Source organism: Carassius gibelio, chromosome B24, assembly GCF_023724105.1.
Source record: "Carassius gibelio isolate Cgi1373 ecotype wild population from Czech Republic chromosome B24, carGib1.2-hapl.c, whole genome shotgun sequence".
Classification (NCBI taxonomy): Eukaryota; Metazoa; Chordata; class Actinopteri; order Cypriniformes; family Cyprinidae; genus Carassius; species Carassius gibelio.
The window spans coordinates 663,556-684,975 of NC_068419.1; the positions used below are offsets into that span (position 1 = coordinate 663,556).

Consider the following 21,420-nt stretch of genomic DNA (forward strand, 5'->3'; position numbering starts at 1 on the left):
GTAATATACAATTTTAATCCGGCATTGCTCCAGTTGTCACATGATACTTCAGAAGAATCTTAATTTTTGATTTATATTATTTTATAGTTATAAGTTCTGCTTCTCAAGATCTTATATCAGAAAAGCTAAAATTGAATTGAAAAAAGTTTGTGTTTGAGTGCACCTTTTAAAGAGTGTAAGGATACATTTGAGTGATTGTCTTATCAAAGCCCTTATATGCAGATTATTTTAGTGTGTTTCGTGTTAATCACATGCTCCTTCATTTAGAATAACCCAGATTTATCAACATTTAGATTTAGAGAAAGAACAAATTTATGTGGGTATGCACCTGTAGTGAATCTGGCAGAAATATTTATTGAACCTTTTCATTGTGTATGTAATTATAAAGGAATAAAACCCATTGTGGGCACAAAGTTTTAATGTCACATAATTCTTTTTAACACTTTTTGTGCACGTCCATGAAACGAAAAGTAAAAATTAATGGTTTCTTTCGTAATTGCTTTTAACAGAGGGATTCGCTGATGTTAATAAAAATTCAGTCCTGCGTTAATAAGCCTTTTGCATGTGCATGTGTGTGTGCTTAACATGCATGTTTGCGTATGTGTGTAAGCATATGAGATCAGGCTTCCTGTCTGAGTAAGTACCCCTGTCACTTGTGTTGTTGCTTTATGTCAAAACATCTCAAAGCAAGGACTGCGCTCTGCTTCTCAACACACTCACACACACACAGACACACATGCATACACACACTCTGTCGGTACGCAACATGCTGCCAAGTCTCTGGGTGGTTGCAGAGCTCAACCTGTTAAAAGGTTGAACTCTTGGGAAGGTGCTGATCTGAGCGCACCGCACAGAGGCCCTGTGAACTCCTGTCAGCCTGCAACACACACACATAGTGAGCTGCCTACATAGGCCGCATTTTAAGCAATCATAGGTGCGTTCCCAGAGCGAATGCTTTACAAAAAGGTCCAAACTTAATTATGCTGCCTCGTTTTGGCCGAATTCCATCTAGCCTTTAAAGAGAAGGCAATCCCAGGATGCACTGCGACAATTCTTACTGTCTCTTGGCACAAAAGCGCACAGCTGTGGTCAGATACAAAAGGAATGCCTTATACCATTTTATTGTGTTCTCAACTGACTTTTTATATGTTGTAAAGGAGATTCTGAGATTTTCTTCTGCTGAAATATGGCAGCAATTTCTCTCCATTACGGCAACCGGCTCAGGTCCTCCCACTTTATTTCAACAGATTTATTTAGCTCACAAGCCTGGAAGCATGCAGTAATTCAACACAGGTAATGTGCGTGCACATGCTGTGTTTATGAGAAAAAAGAGAGAATGAGACCAAATGGAAGAGACGGAGAGAAAAAGCGAGAATGAGAAAGTGTGCCAGATCAACAAGTCAGCATAAGGACCCTGTTAATTGGCATTTGTGACAATATAACACTGGCAGTTATTGATCCCAGATCGGCCAGGGATCGAATATGCAGAGTATTACTTCCCATCATGACTGAACTCACTGTGAGTGTGTGTTTGTGTGTGTGTGTAGTCTGTGAAAGTACGTTCATTGGTTTTAATCATTGAAAATAGTGTGGGCTAAAGGAAGTTCTTTAATATCTCAATTGTTGCCACATTGTTCTTAAATAGCAGTTAAATTAAATAGAGGAAATACAGGGGTTTTTACTTTTTGTTTTCTTTTTCCTGACAAAAGGGTGTCAAACATAAATTAAAATTTTTGACCTGGCCACACCTTTTTAGGCTTTTAGGAGAGTAAAAAAAAAGTATGATTTTCTTTCTTCTGTGGAACAGACTCTTTTGGTAAAAAAAGAAAAAAAGAAAAAAAAGAGAGTTTTGGTTCTGTGGACTTTTTGTATGAACAAAAATATATAATGGAATTCAGTCAAAATTGAAAGAACAACATAACATACATAAATAAAAAGCCCTCCTTATTTGCAGAAAAGAATTAAAACCTCTAAAAATCCATTGATTAAGTTTCCTTGAGGACCAGAGAGTTTAGACTTTTTAATACAATTGTATTTTCTCAAAGTCAGATTTTCAGTTGTTTTCACTACAAACATGTTAGAAATAAGTTTGATGTTATAAAATTGAAATAGATGTAATTGACTTTTATTATAAACAAACTATGACATGTTTATGTTGTACAGTATTGATAGTAAATTTTAAATTGTTATTTAGGAAAATATAATTGTAAGTAAATATATTTAGTTTTTAATATTTTATTATTTATTTATTTTTTACTAGAAAACAATTCTCAGTTAAAAATCCAAATATTTTTTTCATTCTCCTATACTCTGATTAAACAAAATGCAAAAGGAGACCTTTTTTTTTTTTTGCTTTTCACATTTTTAGGCTGAGAGAATAATCCTGGCAATTTGTCTCCATTTCAGAAGACATGTCAAAAACATCACATTCATCATCTTTTTTAGACTTCTGAGGACAAAACGTATGATTTTCCTCCTCCTTTGGATCATAAAAGCAAATATTTTGAATGTTAACAAAATAATTTTGTTCCCATTGACACTCATTGTATGGACCAAAAACTGGAAGTCAATAAGAATTGAAAGAACATGGTTACCAACATGCTTTTTTTGTGTTCTGCTGAAGAAAGAAATTCATACAGGTTTGACAAGAATGAAATGAATATCAATGGAATGACAAGAGGGTGAGTAAATGATGGCAGAATGTACATTTGAGGGTGGACTGTCCCTTTAAATATAACTGAGAGCTCTACTAAGTCTCCAGCTGAGCTGTAGAAGAGCAACCTCTGAGCAGGTATTGGCTGATATCTCTGAGAGTAACGTCACAAGGTCAAATGACGCCTCTGTGTGCGCGCTCCCCTGTGAAGATGACCTTTGCTGCGAATGTACAGATTGCAGGAAGTGCTCCCTAATTTTACTCCCCAGCTGGGAAGGCTTGCTGCTTTATTTCACCAGATGTCCAGCAGACATCTGAACGTTACGGATGAATGCGGCTGTGTGATGGAAGGCGTAATTCAACTTTAGTGCAAGTCAGATTCAGATGTGTCTCTGGTAGTGCTTTACCAGCCTCCGACTCTCCATTTCGCCCCCTGACTGGTAGAGTCCAGAGGCTGGAAAAACATGAAAGAGGCCCCTGGGCAGGTTCACTGTAAGGAATAAGGGGGTAATCTTTAGGCCTCAGTAGAGCAATGATGAGGAGAGGAAGATAAGACGACTGTCTGATCTCTGTATATGAACCTTTTCATCTGCATGTGTTTAACCCGTGTGGTTTCTGAAAGCACCTGCTCTCACACGCAAACACAAGCAGAGGAAATTATTGCTCGGAGGTTGCTCTTTCATGGTTCAGGAACCTTCTTAGAAGAGGTTTGAACCAATGAGACTGTAGTTGACATATATTATGTCAATACATATGTTAACAATATAAGTTTGTGACGCAGAGACCTTATCTGAAACTCTTTCCCAAAACAACAATCAGAGGAGCACATAATTAAGAAAAAGTCTTCTCCATTTCCATTTTTTCTTAACTAAATTTTATTCATTTTTATATATATAATTTTTTTTAAATAAATATAAAAGTACACTATTTTGTGGTAGGGTGTAAAATGTAACAACTGGAGTAAATAAAAAAAAATTTTAAAACTAATTTTTGAGACTTCCGTCGATCTCATTGCGATCTTGGAGAAACAATTCAGATATTTCGAAGATCACATTTGTTTTTCGTTTCGTTGACAGTTTCCCTCGTGGAAACATACAAACCTCCTCTGAGATCATTTAAACAAAAGCACATTTACACACTGAATCTCAGGTCGCTCTTGCACCTGGTCATCTGCACCTCGTTCACTCGCTTCCTCTCTCTTTCTAACCTCTCTGACTCACTCTTCCTTTTCTCCTCTTCCTGTCTTTCTTTCTCCAAGGCCCCAAAAAATCTTCCCTCGCCTCCCCCAGAGTACACGCCATCACCAGACCTTGCTCTGAAGGGCGGAGAATCCTTGGCCAGTGCAGCTGGCAGGCTTATCTTCTCAGCTCTGCTTTCAATCTGAGCGCTCTCTCACCCCCCGGGGAGATTCCACCAAGGGCTGGGCTCTGAGCAGATGCAGGCGGGTGTCGAGTCGTGGTCAGCTCTGTCTTGCGTCTGCTGGCCTGCTCTGGATCTTCTCACTCGCAGGAGTGGGAGTGTGGCCCTGAGAAAGCTCTGGTCTTGATACCAGTGCAGGGCATATGAATGTTTGCTGTCGTTCCAAAAAAACTGATCTGGCCCATGCTTCAAAGTTGTGTAAATGTTAGGACTGGGCTAATGGTGGGAATGGGTGATTAGTGTGGCAAAACTCTCTCAGTAAGTGAAGTTGTCTCATGCGCTGTTTATTTCTTGATACAGCGGCGGCAGATTTTTCATGAACTTTCATCGTCTGGCTTTTTTGAAAGTGACTGTGCAATTTTGTATCTGCCTGAAGTCTATGACACGCATTTTGAGTTGCTTGTGTAAATACTGACTGCTGATGACTTGTCAAGAGTTGAACCTCTACCATCTAGATTCCTTTTGACCTGGTTTACTCTTTGCAGCTTTATGGAAAGTTTTAGAAGGTCTTGTGAGTCAAGGGCAGGAATGACTTCTCAGTGAGCTGTCAGTGCTGTGTGGGATCTCTGGTTCCTCTGTGAGGCTGCAGTCTTGCAGAAAGGCCTATGGAGTGATGATGTGACCCAGGGTCAGGGAAAAAAGCCTGGGAAACTTAAAAGTATGGAATATTCTTTATAGCTCATTGCTTTGATTAAAATGATTGTTTCATTTAACTCATCACTTTTTGTCTGCTCATTGGCATGTCTCATTTTATGTACTAGATTATGATAATTATTATTGGATATTTAATTATTCATGCTCATATCCCCTGTATTTTTTTAGTTTTTTTAACTATTTAAATGAGTTTTGTTGTCATCTAAGTTTTATTTAGTTTTTTATTTTTGTTCATTTAGGCAAAATTATATGCAGTTTTCATATCAGCCATTTATAAGTTATCAGTGTTTTTGTTAATATTTGTAAATATTGACAAATATTCATATCCATTTACCAGTTTAACAACCTTGAGATGAAGACAACTAGTAAAATGTTATATTAATGCATTCTTATTTTTAGAGATTTCATCCAGGCAATATATTAACATTTAAAAATCTGATAATGTTAATTTGCATACTTTTTTTATTGTTATCATGCATTTATCAATTTATACAAATTTTATGGTGTATACTTTATATTAATAAATATGTAGAAAGTAACATTAACTAAGGTTAATAAATGCTGTAAAAATATTATTCAGTCTTATTTCTTGCTATAGCAATCACATTTATTAATGTTGACGTATAGAAGCTTATTGTAAAGTGTTACTATTATTTCATTTCCTACCATTGGCCCACATGATATCTGCGGCCACAGAACTCGAATTTCCACAGCATTGAAATGCCTGTCATTTCTAACCATTTCAGCACATATTTGTTTATTAATATTATGGTTAATGTATTTATGCTTTTGGCTAAATAGTAAGAGTTGTGTTCTTTCAGCTCAGTTTAATGCATTCTTGCCATGTTTAAATACATCCCACAGAATTCTACAGTGTAGAAAATGCAACAAAATGTGTGCAGGATCCATGTGGGCCTAATGAGCACTAAGACCACGTGCACTGTATGATCTTGGTAGGACTGGTGAAGACATTGAAAATAATCAAGATGGACATTGATTAAAAACAATGATGATGTGCTTTGTGCGTAAGAATCAGCCTGATGGGAAGGGCAAGGGCTTCTGGGAAAGAAGGGATGAAATGAAAGATTGAAATGATAATGAAAAAGACAGGATCTGGGAATTGGAGTGAAAGGGAGTGAAAGATAGATGGATAAGTATTGTCCTCCAACTGTAATCTGCCAACACCAAAACACTATTACTTCGCTTAATTTTCTCCGGCTCTACTCTCTTTTCTTCATTACCTCTCACACATCTCTTTCTTTCTGTTCAGACAGTGTGTGTCCTTGCTGTTGAAACGTGTTGTTCCTTAGGGAGAATTAAGTCCTGTGCACTGGACATACTGTTTTCTGTATGTGTGTACTGTTTGAGTGGCCCCTGAGGCTGCATGCTGGGAGCCCACCCAGCTGACAGTCTAGCCCAGCCCAAAGTCCCATCCTCCCCAGTCAGACCACCCAGCCACCTGATCCCAGAACTCTTCAGATACAGCAGTGGGCTCACATATGTCATGTGTATTTCATTTTTTTCTCTTGCGTATTTACATGTGTGCATATTTAGAACTGAAAAATGGTCTTTCAATTCATGAGATGGAATTTGATTTTAACTAGCCTCGGCTTACAAAAAGTTTAATTAGAATTTGAAATTGAATGACAGGAACTTAGTAAAGCATTATTAAAATAAATTCAGTAGGTATGGAATTTTGGAAAATTATGTTTTTTCCCATCCTGGTTCATAAAACTGACTGTATGCCTATTAATTCCTCAAATTTCAGCATTCAAAAAAATGTGTTTATATTTATATAGGATGGGTTGCGCAGAAGACATTGATACCTCAGACAACATGCTATTGAAAACTATGAGAAATGTTTATACTCAAATCTCTTTTGAGCACTGTTTGAGATATTTTTGGAAAATCTAGTGGAGGGCTATGTAAGATTTCCGGGATCTCTTTTTTTTTAAGAAGAAAAACCTTAGATCTCATTGCACACTAACACTTGCACAATTAAGATGTCATTTGTAATTTTTCCCTGCCATGCCAACGTGGCAACTTGCTGTCAGGATTGTGCCGGGGAAAGCGGAATGGAAGGATGCTCAGAAAACCAGAGGGAAGACTGTAACACTCGCACGTGCTCAGGCTAAAACCAAAGAGACGCCGCCAACATGCACAAACACACAGTGGCGTGAGGATAAGCAATGTATTAGTCATCTATTACAGGAATCAGTCTCACACTGGGCCTGTTTTCCAGTCTCGCTGGATGCCTTGTGAATTTCCACCCATGAAATAGAGCGGCTTTCTTCCCCCAGACTCAGCTCACAGAAACCCGCTGCCCACGGGAGACGGCTCTGACCTGGCAAAGAATCTCTGCTTACAGTGGGTCAAATTCTCCACCAGCGATGTGAATGATGATACAAAACATAATCCAGAAAAGAGTCTGACTTCGCCTCTGTGAATGGACTGAATGGAGGAGTGTTAGCCGAGCCGGTCGATTTGAAAGCATGCACCTGGTGTGATTCAGGTGTGTGTGGAGGGTATTGTACATGCTAAATGGATTTCTCACCTCTCGCTCTTTGTGGATTGGACAGAGCGGCCAAATCGCCCTCGCTGAGTGCGCTCTCAAGGCCTTGGAATATATCCTCCCTACCGAGGATGAAAGAAATGGAGAAAGAGTCCGAAAGAGAGGGAGGAAAATAATGAGGGGTGTGTGAGAGAGAGAGAGAAGCAAAGGAAAAAAAAGAAAACAAAATAGCGTTTACGGTTCAGGCTGCCTCTGAAATAATATTCCATATCAGTGCAACTGCATGAGCCCAGTGGGAAAGGGAATATGGTTTTCTCCATACAGTGCCAATGGAAAAAAAGAACTCAAGTCAAAACAAGAGAGAGGAATGCTGGGAAGAGAACAAGAGAGCTGGCCTTTACATCAGGAATCCTGTACAGGGACTGTTGTTAGTGGGTCTTTTCTGGTTAGAAAACACACAAACCATCATTCAGTCATCCTTCCAGAACCCGTTTGGTCCATCCAGTAGCCCGCCGAGATCTATTAAGCTCCGGCCTCTGCCTCCAGCTCGGCATGCCAGGTCGATCCAGAGAGCAGAAGAGCTTGACTCCATGTTAATTCCTCCCACTCTCCCCGGTTGCTCCGCGCTCACCCCTCGGGTTGGGAAACGTCTCTTGCTGAGCCCCAGGTTTTGGATGCCGTCCTGTCATTAGTTAATACTGAGAGCTCCATCTGATATTCCCTGCATAAGTCCTTGCCTCTTTTCCCATGCTGACACTCAGGATAGAACAGAGGGTGGATCGGGGGGACGTGGAATGATATTCGGCCCCTGAGCCAAAGTGCTCTTGTGACAACAGGCCGATTAGCATGAAAACAAATGTTCGTAGCAGACAATTGAATCGTTCCCTGTTTGGAACAAATGGTGGCTTTGCTTGTTGCATGTAATTAGCCTAGCCGAGGCAGGCTGACAGCATCCATATGTCTGAGAGGGTGCGAGAGCGTGTGTGAGTTTACCGTAAGCGATGGAGCGTAGAGTGCTAGCCACTAGCGTAGCATTTTTAGCAGGAGAGGAGCCGCAGGAAGCGGCAAAGGGAGGAAGAGAGATTTAATGAGGTAGAGAGCTTGAAAAATGACAATTCAACATAGCTCATGTTTTCTAAGATAACACAATGAAGTGATGGCGACAGCAAGATGCTGATCCCAGGGGAATGAGGGCAGGTTTTCCTCATTAAAGTACAGGGGGGGTGTGGAGGGAGGGTGGCAGGTGATCAGGCCAGGTGGAAATCCATGTAGATAACATGGCTATTGAGGTTTAAATCGATGTGTCAGAGAAAAAAAAGAGCAATGGAATAGTAGAATGGATAAATAAAAGTAACATGAAGTATAAGGAAGGAAAGAAACAAAACAAAACTTTCCTGCCTGACATGATTTTTTGGTTGTTGTCCCAGTCCATGAATGTAAGTGACAACACAGAAAGCCTTAGAATTTTCTGCCTCAGAATAAAAATAACAAAAAACTTAAATTCCCTTTATATTTCATAATGTGACTTTACGTGACAATTTCAACTGTTTCTTATATATACAACTTTATATTGCAAATGTGACTTCAAATCACTTAATTGCAAAAGTGTTTCTCATATTTGCAGCTTTATGTTGTACAATGTACAATGCAACTTGCAGTATCACATAACTGCTACTTGGTTTCTCATTTTTGCAAATGCAAACCACGTATGGTGGTCTTTTTAGCAAAGGTAGATTAGCATGAAGTTAGCAGAAAAGATCACTTTGCCCCTCCTGATCTAGTGTTCCTGCCATACCAAGGTTAAGAGTGAACGATTTTATTGCTGTCTGTGCACTGCAAACTCATTTTTGGACAAGGCTCTGTCTGTATGTGAGGCTGTTGTCCTATCTGCGAACCCTGAGTTGTCCCAGACTGCCGTGTTTGCATTGTAAAGCACTGTGTGTGTGTGATTTTTATGTGTGTGTATGGGTGTAATGTTTGACCTTGTACTGCTGTATTTATCCCCTTTCGCTCTCTCTGTGTTTTGTTCTGAAGGTGGAGTGATTTTAGAGACCTGCTGATCATAGAGGGGTGTTTTCGCACCCAGGGGGGTTGATTCAAACATTCATACATGGAAATGGAAGGGCGGCAGTGCCAGCGGGGAGCTGTGTGTGTGTTGTGTGCCGAAGTGTGTGTACGTCTGCTCATCACCGCTATTGTTTCGTCTGCTCTGTTTGACTCTCATCTCTGAGTCTCACATGTACGCTTCCACACATACACACTCTCAGGATGTGCACTTACAGTAGTCTGGGTGTGATTTTTGATTGACAGCGTTCTTAATACCAGGGCTGAAAACCTGTCGCTGATTTTAAATGATAGCCATGTAAGTGTTAGCTTGTGTGAATGCTTTTAATTGATCCGCATTGGAGGCGTAACAGCTATTTGTCATATTTAAAAATGCGGTTGGACACGTCCTCCTGGTTTTCCAGACCAAAATTATATGTAGTCCGAATCCAACATCTGGAGGTGATGAATAGCACCTACTAATTTTTATAAAACAGAGAGACAGCCTTTCAATTTAACCAGTGTTTCGTGGCTATGCCGGCTTATTAATGTTTTGTCTTTGTGGTTTACGTCAGAAAATAAGATCGTGAGTTTCTCGCCAGGTCTGAACCATTCTTGGCAAGGACTGTAACCGTCTCTCTGAAAATAATCTTAGGCCAGTACACATAGGCGATAGAGTTACCTTCAAATATCTGTGGCATAAGTCTTGGATGGGTTATTTTTCAGGTTCCTAGCTATGTAACATGTTTACAGTTGAACTATCTTTAACTAACTCAGCAGTCTTCAAACTGTTGCGCTACCATGCAGTGGCTGACCTGAAAGAGAAACTTACTGTAGGTTGCTAATTCTTGCTATAGTGCCTCGTGGCATTCCTATTTGGGGAATGCATTGTGCTTTGTGACATTAGTATTTTAGTCAAACAAATTTTATGCATCGTGTCAGTAAAGCCGGTTCTGTAATTAGCCATAAATGGAGATTTACAGCTGATTACAGAACCGGCTTTACTGACAAGATGCGCATTAAATATCGCAGGTGATTTATCGTGCAGCCCTAATTTAAACGTCAATGTTTCAGTCAATGATTTAGGCACTCCAAAACTATTTTGACAATAAAATATCAGCAACGGAAAATATGTGGCCGAAATAAAATAAAATAAAAATAATTAATGCATGTTTTGGATAAATATTTTCTGCTGACAAAATGTAGGCGCATCATTACGTAACTACTTGTCCAGAGAAGTGCCCCTATAGTGCCTCTTTTGGCAACTTTAAAACACAACATGTACTTGTTTAGCATTATGAATTGTATTTTGACACATTTCAGGTTGACATTGATTATAAAATCGAGCTTGCATAGCTACAAGTGTTTTCACATACTTAAGTGTCTTAAAGGGCTAAGCCTTTATCTTACCAGAAAACAAATGTTTTTTTTTTGTTCATTTGCATTACTCATTCACTTCATGGTGTTGCTTCTAGACTATCTGTCATTGTTTTCTTTTTCTCTTTGGGTGGTGTGCAGTTCTGTTTCTTTACATGCACGATGCACTTTTACTGTCCAGCAAACGATGCTCCGTTGTTCCCGCCAGCTATGCTGTCTGTGCCTACACAAACACTCCGACCCACAGACCTGGCTGTTGGACTTCACCTATAGATCTTTGGGCTTTTGGTTTTTTGCTGTGTACCGTGCACTTTTGGTCTACTCCTTTTTTTGATTGTTCTTTGGTCTACTCCCCTTCTCCTATTTGTCTTTTTCTCAAATCGGCTTTAATCCTCTGCGACGTATTATTTTATGCCTCTGTGTGAGTTATTTACTGGGGATTGATGTACCGCGAGAAGCTGCATAGCTGTGTTTAATGATCCTGCCATAGGCCGTCCCGCACGTGACAAATAGACACGCACCATTGTGATTCCGCGACTGCTTGCTGCCAAAAGTTTTTTGGTGGTTCTGGGGTGTGGCATCTCCCAATCCTCTGGGAATTAACTCACTTCCAGTCTGTTTTACAATACACAGATGCAGAGTTATACACTCACACACATACAAGACCACACACCCACTCATACGGCCTCTACCCGATTCCCAGGAGAAAACGCTTCCTCTGAGTTATAATTTAATTCCTGGCCAGGGAATACCACGGATGACATATCCAAACACACACAACAAAGTAAAAAAATGTTTATGCATAAACCAATGACGAATTAAATTAAAATGTAAATGCTAAAATAGCAATTCTGCCGTTTTGGCGCAATTTTCACTGGTGACATCATTAGGGAGGAAATTCCACAGCAGCAGCCCATCTAGTGGTTCTTGGAAAAATGGAGCATGTTCTTCACAGTTTGAGATGTAGCTGTTAATCGGTCCGCCTTTTTCTCCTGCCTTTTTTGGTGTTCACTCACCAAAAGTAGAAATGTGCAGCATTGCAACGCAGCCATTGTAGGTGTAAACTGACCTTGATTCTTGATTCCTGTTGTGATGTGATTCGGCGGATTTCTCTAAAGCCCTATTTGGATGAAACTTGTTATCCTGAGGGTACAACAGGGACATTATGCTTCACAGATATTGTTGTATGATTGTAATCTTGTCCATTTTATTTCCTTTCAACACTTTTCTTTACCAAAAATGAAGATTTTTAACTACTATATTTAACAATACAAATTATGTTTCATTTACTGTTTATTTTACTATGAATGTATTGAAATTACAAAAACCATGTGTGAGAAATGGACTTGTTAATCACTAAAACCTTGACATCTGCCTTCGCTTTCCTTGGCAAGTTCACAAGTGTGCTGATGATTCGAATGAATCATTTGTTCCAATGGAATCAACTGGACTGATCTGATTCTTGAGTTAAACTTACTGACTCAATGATCTGGTTGGAGCAGGTACCAGCTCACTGAAGGAGAAGATTATCAGCAAATGACTTAAATTTTAGTCTGTTCATCACGCAAAACTATTATATCATTACATTTGTTCTAGCAGCATCCATACGAATGTAATTTTAGAGCGCAACCTGGGGATAGGCCTCCAGCGAGAGCAGGGTTATTTAGTGTCATGTTCATTTAAATCCTTCCTGTCTCTGCCATTTCTGTGTTTAGGAACAGAAATGATTAATGACTAATGCTACTTTTACATGTGGATTACCCTAAATACTCCCTTGTCAGTTTAGACTTGTTCGTTCGCACAAGCGATCGGGCCAAAACCAAACGATTTCGAAAATATCCTCATGTATGGCACGATCCCAAACTAACTGAAAACAAACAGGCAGTGAGAGAAGTGCACTGTTTCTGCAGACCCGGCCCTTCCTCCCTCCCGAAGGCTCTTTATTATGACTGTGAAGAGAGAAAATATTGGGGTTTTCTGGAGTGGCACATGTTTTGGGGGACAGCGAGACGTGGGGTTGTGTGAGAGTGTGGAACCCAGCTGTGTAAACAGTCTCACACTCCCCCATTTCACACACACATATACGTTAACCATTCCCTTGACAAAACTCTTAATATGAAGTCTCTCATGCCCATACTCCTCTAGCTATTCCAGGTCTCAATCTGATGCAGCTAAAATGTGTTGTGTGTGTGTGTGTGACCTTGCTTGGTCACTCACATTTGCATGTTTACCTAGTTTCTCTGCGGAGATATCTGTCTTTAAATATAGTATGGGATTCATGAACCATATGCGCCGGGATCCTGTTCGTCCTATCAGGGATTATTTTGCAATATTGACTGGCTAACCATATATCATCTCGCTTATTGCACAACTACTTACCGAGTAAATAATGGGCATATACAATATTGATTAGAATGAGTTAAATTGTTTTATTGTTTTATTATGTGAAGAGAAAGAGGATAAAGAGTGATGCAAGTTACATGAAACTGGCACAGCTACAAGTGCTGTGAATTACATAGTTTAGCCGTCTTTATATACAATTTTTGACCACAGACTGACCAATCAGAATCAGGTATTTCACTTTTATTTTATTTTCTGTTTATTGCCACCAAAAATATTGTCAAAATATACTGACAATAATTAAAATAAATAAATGTATACATACTTATTTTGCCTCAAGTATCTAAAGTTGTTACATTTTATATTATGTGTGTATGTATGCATGATTGTATTACAAAAATACATTACCAGTATATATAATTAAAACATGTAAATAAATTTATTTTAATATATATATATATATATATATATATATATATATATATATATATATATATATATATATATATATATATATATATATATATTTCTAAACTATCCAGTGTATCTCTTTGTTTATTCATTTATTACAAGAAAATATCAAATTTATAAAAAACATATTTAAAATATGTATGTATGTTTGTGGGCATGTATGAAGAAATATATATAAGAATAAATATTAATTATACATTTGTAATACATATTTTATATAACATTTAATTTTTTTTAGGTAACACTCTATCTTAAGGTGTCCTTGTTACACATTACATGTACTTACTATTATTATAACAATAAATTATGCATAATAACCTGCTAGTAACCCAAATCCAAACCATAATTCTAACCCTAACCTTATAGTAAGTATATGTAGTTAATTAATATTACTGATTACTTAAATGTATAATTACACTGCAAAAAGGACACCTTAACATAAAATGTTTCCATTGTTATATTGCATTTTCATTCTTTATTTGTCCATTTATTTGTTTATTTATTCATTTTTATTACAGGAAAATATAAAATACAAAACATCTTTTTATCTACTTATTTAATTTTTTATTTTAAACTATCTAATGTATGTATATATGTTCATTTATTTAATTGAAATAAAACGAGAGAAATTGACATAGTGTAGGTAGATTTCTATTCTTTTCTCCAGCGTAGTTGTGGCAGCACTTCTGCTATCTCTGTCTGTTGAACGGAGTACTCAGCACCAGTAGACATAAACATCCTCCTGTGAAGAGAGCGAGGGAGACAGCTGGTGTAATGTATACACACAGACCCATTAGAACCTCGAGCTGTTGTGTCTGCTGATGGATTGCACTTCATTTGGATCTCTGATTTAAACAAGTAACACATAATCCAAACCTCGGACTTGACTTTTTTTTCCCCACATCATGCTCTCTTTCTCTCTCTCCTTCGGTCTCTCACACACGTCTTGTTCCACTGAAGGGCAGCGCTGGGGGACTCTCATTTGATGACAAGGCTGAACATGCACTTGTGCAGTTGGCGGTTACGTGAGTGTGTGTTTGTGTGTGGCAGACACACTCGGGACTCCCACTCTTCAGGATTCTTCCTTTTAATTCCTTAATTGGATTAATGTCGCTCTGAGCCTGGAATCAGGCGATTAGTATGCACATGACCCGATTTCCTTAAGCACTCACACAAGAGTCACTCTCTCTCGTTCAGCCACGTTTCGCACCACGGACGTAAATAAACACACATTCCCATTGGGGATCCGCCTGACAAGACAGCATCATCCTTTATAACTCGCTGTATTCCCGCCGTAATGACTCTACCGCTGTTTTTTCACAGCGACTGGGCTTCCCCAGGTTCAGCGTGCTGCCCCACATGCCGTTTGGAGTTGTTGTTTTTTTGCCAGCTATGTTTCTTTTTTAGACCTCCCGCCATCCTTTCCTTTACTCCAATCCCTCTGTTCATGTATCAACAGCGATTCATTTCTGTAGTTTGGTTTATTAGAAGTGGTGGAAGGAGGGGGAAGTTAGTACGATGGGCGCAGGCAATAATTTCAGCCTTTGCAGCTGACGCTCGGCCCACGGCGTGCTCGAGACGGAGGAAAAGAGAGAGAAAAAAGTCAATAAAGCAAAGCAAACAAGAGGAAACGTTTTATTAAAGGGAAGTTGGCGGAGGGTGTAGATGAGAGGAGGAGCGAGGGCTTTATATGCTGTAGAGTACAGTAGGGGTAGTGCAAACCAGACTTCTGACTTATGGTGTAAAGTCTGGTCCACTTTGCTGCATATTTTGGCCAAAACGCTGAATTCAGTTTGCTTTTGTCCTCATTTTCTGATGTTTCCATATAATGCTGTGTAAATCTTTACAAATTTACAAAAAAATTGTTTTTGTCGACAAGATAAATAATTGCATCAATTTTAATTAAAATATGTAGATTTTTTTCGGACAAAGTATCATTTAATTAGTGAGGTCAAATGATTAATTGCGATTAATCACATAAAAAATTTATGTTTTTGTTTACATAAAGTATATTTACTGTGCATATATAAATATGAAAAAAAAATATGTTATTTAGCTATATATTAAATATATTTATATAAAACATAAATTGTATAATATATATACATGTAAATATTTTCAAAATGTATACTGTATTTGTGTGTATTTATATACATTTTACATAATAAATATAAACAGTAGATGCATATATTATGTTAACAGAAACTTTTATTTTGGATGCGATTAATCACGATTAATTGTTTGACAGCACTAAATTTAATATAAAATGTTCAAATAATTAGTTTAATTTACTTTTCAAATTAATTATTTTTGTTGTTTTAAAATGTAGAGTTAATATTGTCAACAAAATTACAGTCAAATTTTACTCACTCACTCTCACTAAATGCAAGATATTCTAATTTGTAACATTACATTGTAATATTACATTGTAATATTACAAAACAAAAACACACAAAATTAACACCGGCTCATATTTTTCACTGGAAAAGACCCTTTTAAAGTGTTGGATTTTGCCAGAATTGAGGTGAACACACCCATAAAGCAATGGCAAATAGTGACTGCACTGCTCTTGGAGAACATAGCTCTTTCATTTCAGTAGTAAAGCCCGTGGGAAGGTGGTTGGGGATATTTGGGAGGAGAAGACGGCCGTAATGTGCTGGGAATTCTGTAGCTTCGATTATACCGTTTCATGTAGACGCAAACCGTTCCTAGACCCGCGCAAAAAGCCTGCTTTCTTTCATCCTGAGGCGAGAGAGTGGGTGAGAGGAGACAAAGTGTCTTGACGGCTGTGATCCCAGCATCCACCCCGGCACCATCGGCCTAACGTCTTTCCAGACCTGTAATTCCGCTGGTCTTTTCCCGCTTTCGTGACTTTATTCCCCCTGCTTGCTGTCGTTTCTGCCTGGGGCTTGAGCTGTGGCCTGGTGCTCTGTTTATCTTGTGAGAGCAGTCATTTAGTAATTTCACACCCATAAACGTCTTCCTTAACCTCATCCCTCTCACCCACGTTAATTAACTTTTATCAGTTTAGGAAATGAAACCGCACTTGCCTTCACCTCGCTGTTTAATTGGTGGTGTTGGTTGTTTTAGAGGACACGAGGGCAGAGTCTTTGTCAGGGGAGACACACAGGAAACCACAGCGGTATGCGCTGAAACTAACATCACATGTGTGGTGTTTTTTTTCATTTGCACAGAATTCACGGTTGTTAATCTTGTAAATGTTATGCAGACATTGTTTTAAGCACAAATCGTTCTATTAAACTCTGTTTTTAATAGGCTGATTTGATGATTCTATATGCTGCATCGCACCACGAGCAAATTGTCTCTGGTGAGTTGCCTTATCTTTAAATTACATTATGTTCAAAGTTTATTAAAGCCGTGCCTCTGTAGCATGTAGGTTAATCAAGCTTATTGGAGCATTGCAAATTTGCTTTGTTTCTTTCGCTGCTGAGAAAAACAAAAGATGTGCGTGGAAATATAATGACCGTCCGTTTGGTTTATATGGACTGTGCATGTGTAATGGATTTGATTTAACCCTTGTTGGCTTGAATGTATAAAATCTTGCACATTTTCCTTCAGGGATGAATAAAGTTGTATCCCTTTGATGCTCTTCGATCCAGGGTTTCCTCATTATCATTCCATCACCCTCTTTTTCACTCACTCTCTTGTGTGTGTGTCTGTGTTTTGGATGATGTAGGTCAGTGGTTCTCAACATGGTTTTGCTTCAGGACTCAAATCAAGTCCATTTTAAAAGGCTGTTGTTTTCTACATTAACTGTGCTTTGTTGCAGCATTTAGCATTATGTTGTCAGACAGAAACCTATCTTTGTGAGTCATGTGGTAATCATTATTTAGATGAGTGTATTATAGCCTGTTTCTTGTTCTCCTTTGTAGGTTTTGTCGTTGAGTATGTGTGTGTGTGAGAGAGAGAGTAAGAGGCTACGCCAGACAGATCACAGGGACTTCATTAAGGAACCATGTATTAGAACAGACTGCACACTTATGATCTAAAACTCTCTCTTTCTTTCATTTTAGGATCTCATATGCCTACTTTCTGTCTTTTTATATCTCTCTCTTAGTCTCTCTCTCTCATTAACTTTTATTCTTGATAATTCATTTAGTCTTTCCCCACAATTGCACTCTATTTCTGTCTAATTTAGTTAGAACGATTATTTCAGGCTGAATGTTAGAAATTTGTACATTTATCAAATCTTCATGTATTGTCTCTTTATAATGGCTGCACTGTAATCGTGGAGGTCAACTTTATAATTTCCAATAATTAAGTTCAATAATACTGTCATTTTGAGAATTGGTCTGATTTTGTACCATTTTTTTATTTTGTCCTGCAGGCAGTGGACTGATAGGGAACTCCTCTGCCTCCTTCATGGGAACGTTTCTGGCCAGCAGTCTGGGCTCTCCTCCCTCACACCCCAGTGGACCCCCATCATCCCCCTCTTCACCGCCCTATCGCTCTGGACCTCACTCCACAGCCCCATCACAGATCTGGTTCCCACACTCACATGAAGGTGATCTATCTATTTATCAATTTATATAATTTTATCTATAGTTCTCTATCTATCTATCTATCTATCTATCTATCTATCTATCTATCTATCTATCTATCTATCTATCTATCTATCTATCTATCTATCTATCGTTCTATCTATCGTTCTATCTATCTATCTATCTATCTATCTATCTATCTATCTATCTATCTATCTATCTATCTATCTATCTATCTATCTGTCTATCTGTCTATCTATCTATCTATCTATCTATCTATCTATCTATCTATCGTTCGTTCTATTTGTCTATCATTCTATCTATCTATCGTTCTATCTATCGTTCTATCTACCAGTCTTTCATTCTATCACTCTATCTATAATTCTATTTTCCTATTCTTTTCTATTTCTGTCCATCATTCTACTTGATAAATCTGTTGTTTTATCCATTCATTCATTACTCCGTCTAACTATCTGTCGTTATGTATGCAGGATCTGTAGTTCCATCCATTCATCCTATCATTTTTTTTTCTATCAATCATTTTATTTGCAGTATCTATAATTCTTTCCATCCATTCTATCATTCTTTGTGCAGTATCTGTATTTCCATCCATCCATCGCTTCATTCATTTTTCTGTCTATCATTCTTTTCTATCTATCATTATATCTGCAGTAGCTATAGTTCTTATCATCCAAGCATTATATCTATCTATCTGTCTGTCTGTCTGTCCGTCTGTCTATCTATCATTGTTCTGTCTGCTGTATCTGTAGAAATACCCAGCATGCTTTCTAATACAGACAAAATCACAATTTACAGTATGTTTGAGAGTCAGTGTGCTGTGCTGCAGTACATTAGAGTGCGGGCTTCTTCATTTCTGTTTTTTTTTATGCATTTGATCTTGAACGAGTTTTCCCCTTGCAAGCACTCAGTCATGCTTACTTTTTAATTTAGACTGTCCATAATGTGCAATATGTTCTTTTAAATGTATATAGCTCTTTATATAAATGTTTATGCCTTAAGTGTGTGTGTAAGCAGAGCGTGTATTTGTGTTAACATGCGCACATGGCTGTTCTTTTTAAATAGCATGCACAGCTGAGCACTTGCTATTGGTATTTTCACAGATCCGTGTACAACCGCGTACAAGCGTATGTGTGTGTGTATCGGTGCGGGTTAACTGCTCTGTATCTGCGGAGCTCTTGGCAGCTGGCAGAATGGAACAGTAATTGTGGTTGGCAGCGAACACAGTGGTGTTACTGCTGGCACCCAATGCTACTGTAACTGAATGACTGAACAAATCTGCGCGTGCGAGACGGAATGAGAGAGTTAGAGGGAGAGGGAAAAAAATATGGTGCCGTAGCCGACCTAGCGCATATTCTGCTGCGCACGGAACTTTATAAAAACCATCATTAACCTTACAACGATAACAATAATCATAACTATAATGATGATGCTTCTGATTACCACCATAAAGAAATAATAATAATAAAACTAATAACAATAATATTAATAACAGAATGTGTCTATAATGATGCAAACGGCCCCATCGTGATGATAAGAGCTCATTATCTGAATCAGTCTTTAATTGTGCTTAGCCCCTCGAAGCAGCTGATTGGATAGCTTCGTTTCCCCCCCAGCCGTGTCCCTGCATTCCCTCCTTCATTTGCATAAAAAGCATGTCATCAAAAAGAGCCATGCAATTACCCCAGCCCTGTTCCCCTGGAGACGGTCCAGCTACCGATGATGTGATGCCCCACCTGACCCATTAGGCCAGGGGGGTGAAAGGGGGAGGACAGGAGAGAAAAGCGTTAGTTGATTGGATGCAGCGGGATCTCCTGTGTGGTCCGGGAAATTGTTAATTAATATTCATTAACTTTATGAGCATGGTGCTGTAATGTCTGTTGGCAATTTAGTAAATTACCTTAAAAGCAAAAAAAAAAAAGGCGAGTAAATGCATTTTGAGCATCATTTTGATGTGATTTTATGGGGAAGTTGGGCTACGGTCGTCTGGTCACCCGACTGCCAAGAGAATGCAATGAGGCTCAACATTAGAGGCTTACTATTTTGGGGGGGTTGATATGGGGTTTCCTCAGCTAGACCCAGGGGTCTCGTGACCCTTACGGTTAAACCCAACAGCAACGGTCTACTTCCTGCTCAGACAACTGACACTCACACAGGGGGTGTGCATCTGTGTGGGTACGTGAATGCGGTTTTAACTGAGAGATGCTGAGGGTTAGAAGCATCACCACAGGGAGGTGCTGGCTTCCGGACTCTGCTAAGCGTGTGTGTGTGTGTGTGTGTGTGTCCTCTCTGCCTTTTGGCCCCTCGGCTCCTCTTTTGGCTACGAACAGTTTGTGGTCAGGCACCGCTTTTTATCTTCCCTGGTCAGGTGTGCGTCTGTGTAAATGTGTATCTGAGAACGTTTGTGTTTGTAGTCATATCATAAAAATATGGCAACGATGAGACATGCTGGCTCAACCTAACTGATAATCAGATAACTAAACGCCCAACCGCCCCCTGACAGACAGATCAGCCAAAGGTGTGTGCTTTCCAAACAGAAAACTCAAGATTTGGAGTGGACTCAAACAATTATGCTCAAAATATTCAAAACATGCTTTTTTTTTTTCATCCATGGAACACAATTAGAGTCATTTACAATGCATTTTATATGCAAAGTAAATGTAATAAGTAACTGTCAAACTCCAGAAAGGACATACAAACACCATAAAAGTGGTTGACATCTATAATAGCTTAAGGCGAAAAGACTGAAAATTAAGTCACAACACAAAGATAATCTTCCCCTTCAGTGTTATGGAAGTAGTGATAAATCTATTTACCCATATTTTGATGTAAATCCAAGTGTAATGGAAAAAATTTAGGGCAGGGACTTGCTTCTGTCCGTTGGTTGGATGACCGTTAAGTTATTTTAATTAATGTTTTTGAGGTGAAAAAGAAAGAAAGCAACACATGCATGGATAAATTGTTCACAGTTAGATAAATGTGTATTTTCATTTCATGCCAGTTTTTAGTGCTGTGACTGAATCAGTGAGTTGAATTCGAGAACTGAATCATTCAAAAAGAATAATTGAATCATTTCAAAAAAAGATTTTTTTCTCATTTTACAAACTAAATAACACAATTCAAAGATCTGTCACAAATTAAAGATTCATTTGCATTCAGTCTGTCATGAACTCGGAAGATTTTCCATGAATAATGTCTTAATTTTTGGTTTAATTTACACTTTATTTACAAGCTACTGTATGATTTCAAAATTTATAGAATACAGCTCAGGAATTATATGAATCACTTTTATGATACTTTCATGGTGCTTTTTATGATTTTGTAACTTGACAGCCCCATTTACATTCATTATACTGAAAATATTGGCCAGGATATTGGTAAAAAAAATCTTCTTTTATGTTCCACACACTGAAAAAATTATTAATTGAATG

General features: G+C 38.4%; 1 protein-coding gene across 1 annotated transcript in view; it reads right to left on the bottom strand.

The window, feature by feature from the left end:
• The window catches only part of LOC128013070 (brefeldin A-inhibited guanine nucleotide-exchange protein 1-like), a 42,926-nt gene extending 28,096 nt beyond the window's left edge, over nucleotides 1-14,830 (bottom strand). Inside the window, exons 1-3 of the mRNA XM_052595797.1 lie at nucleotides 14,777-14,830; nucleotides 11,728-11,801; nucleotides 7,281-7,360 (exon numbers count right to left, since the gene is read on the bottom strand). Coding sequence (XP_052451757.1) covers nucleotides 7,281-7,360; nucleotides 11,728-11,801; nucleotides 14,777-14,830 — 208 coding nt within the window. The remainder of the gene's footprint in view (nucleotides 1-7,280; nucleotides 7,361-11,727; nucleotides 11,802-14,776) is intronic.
• Nucleotides 14,831-21,420: the final 6,590 nt, after the last annotated feature.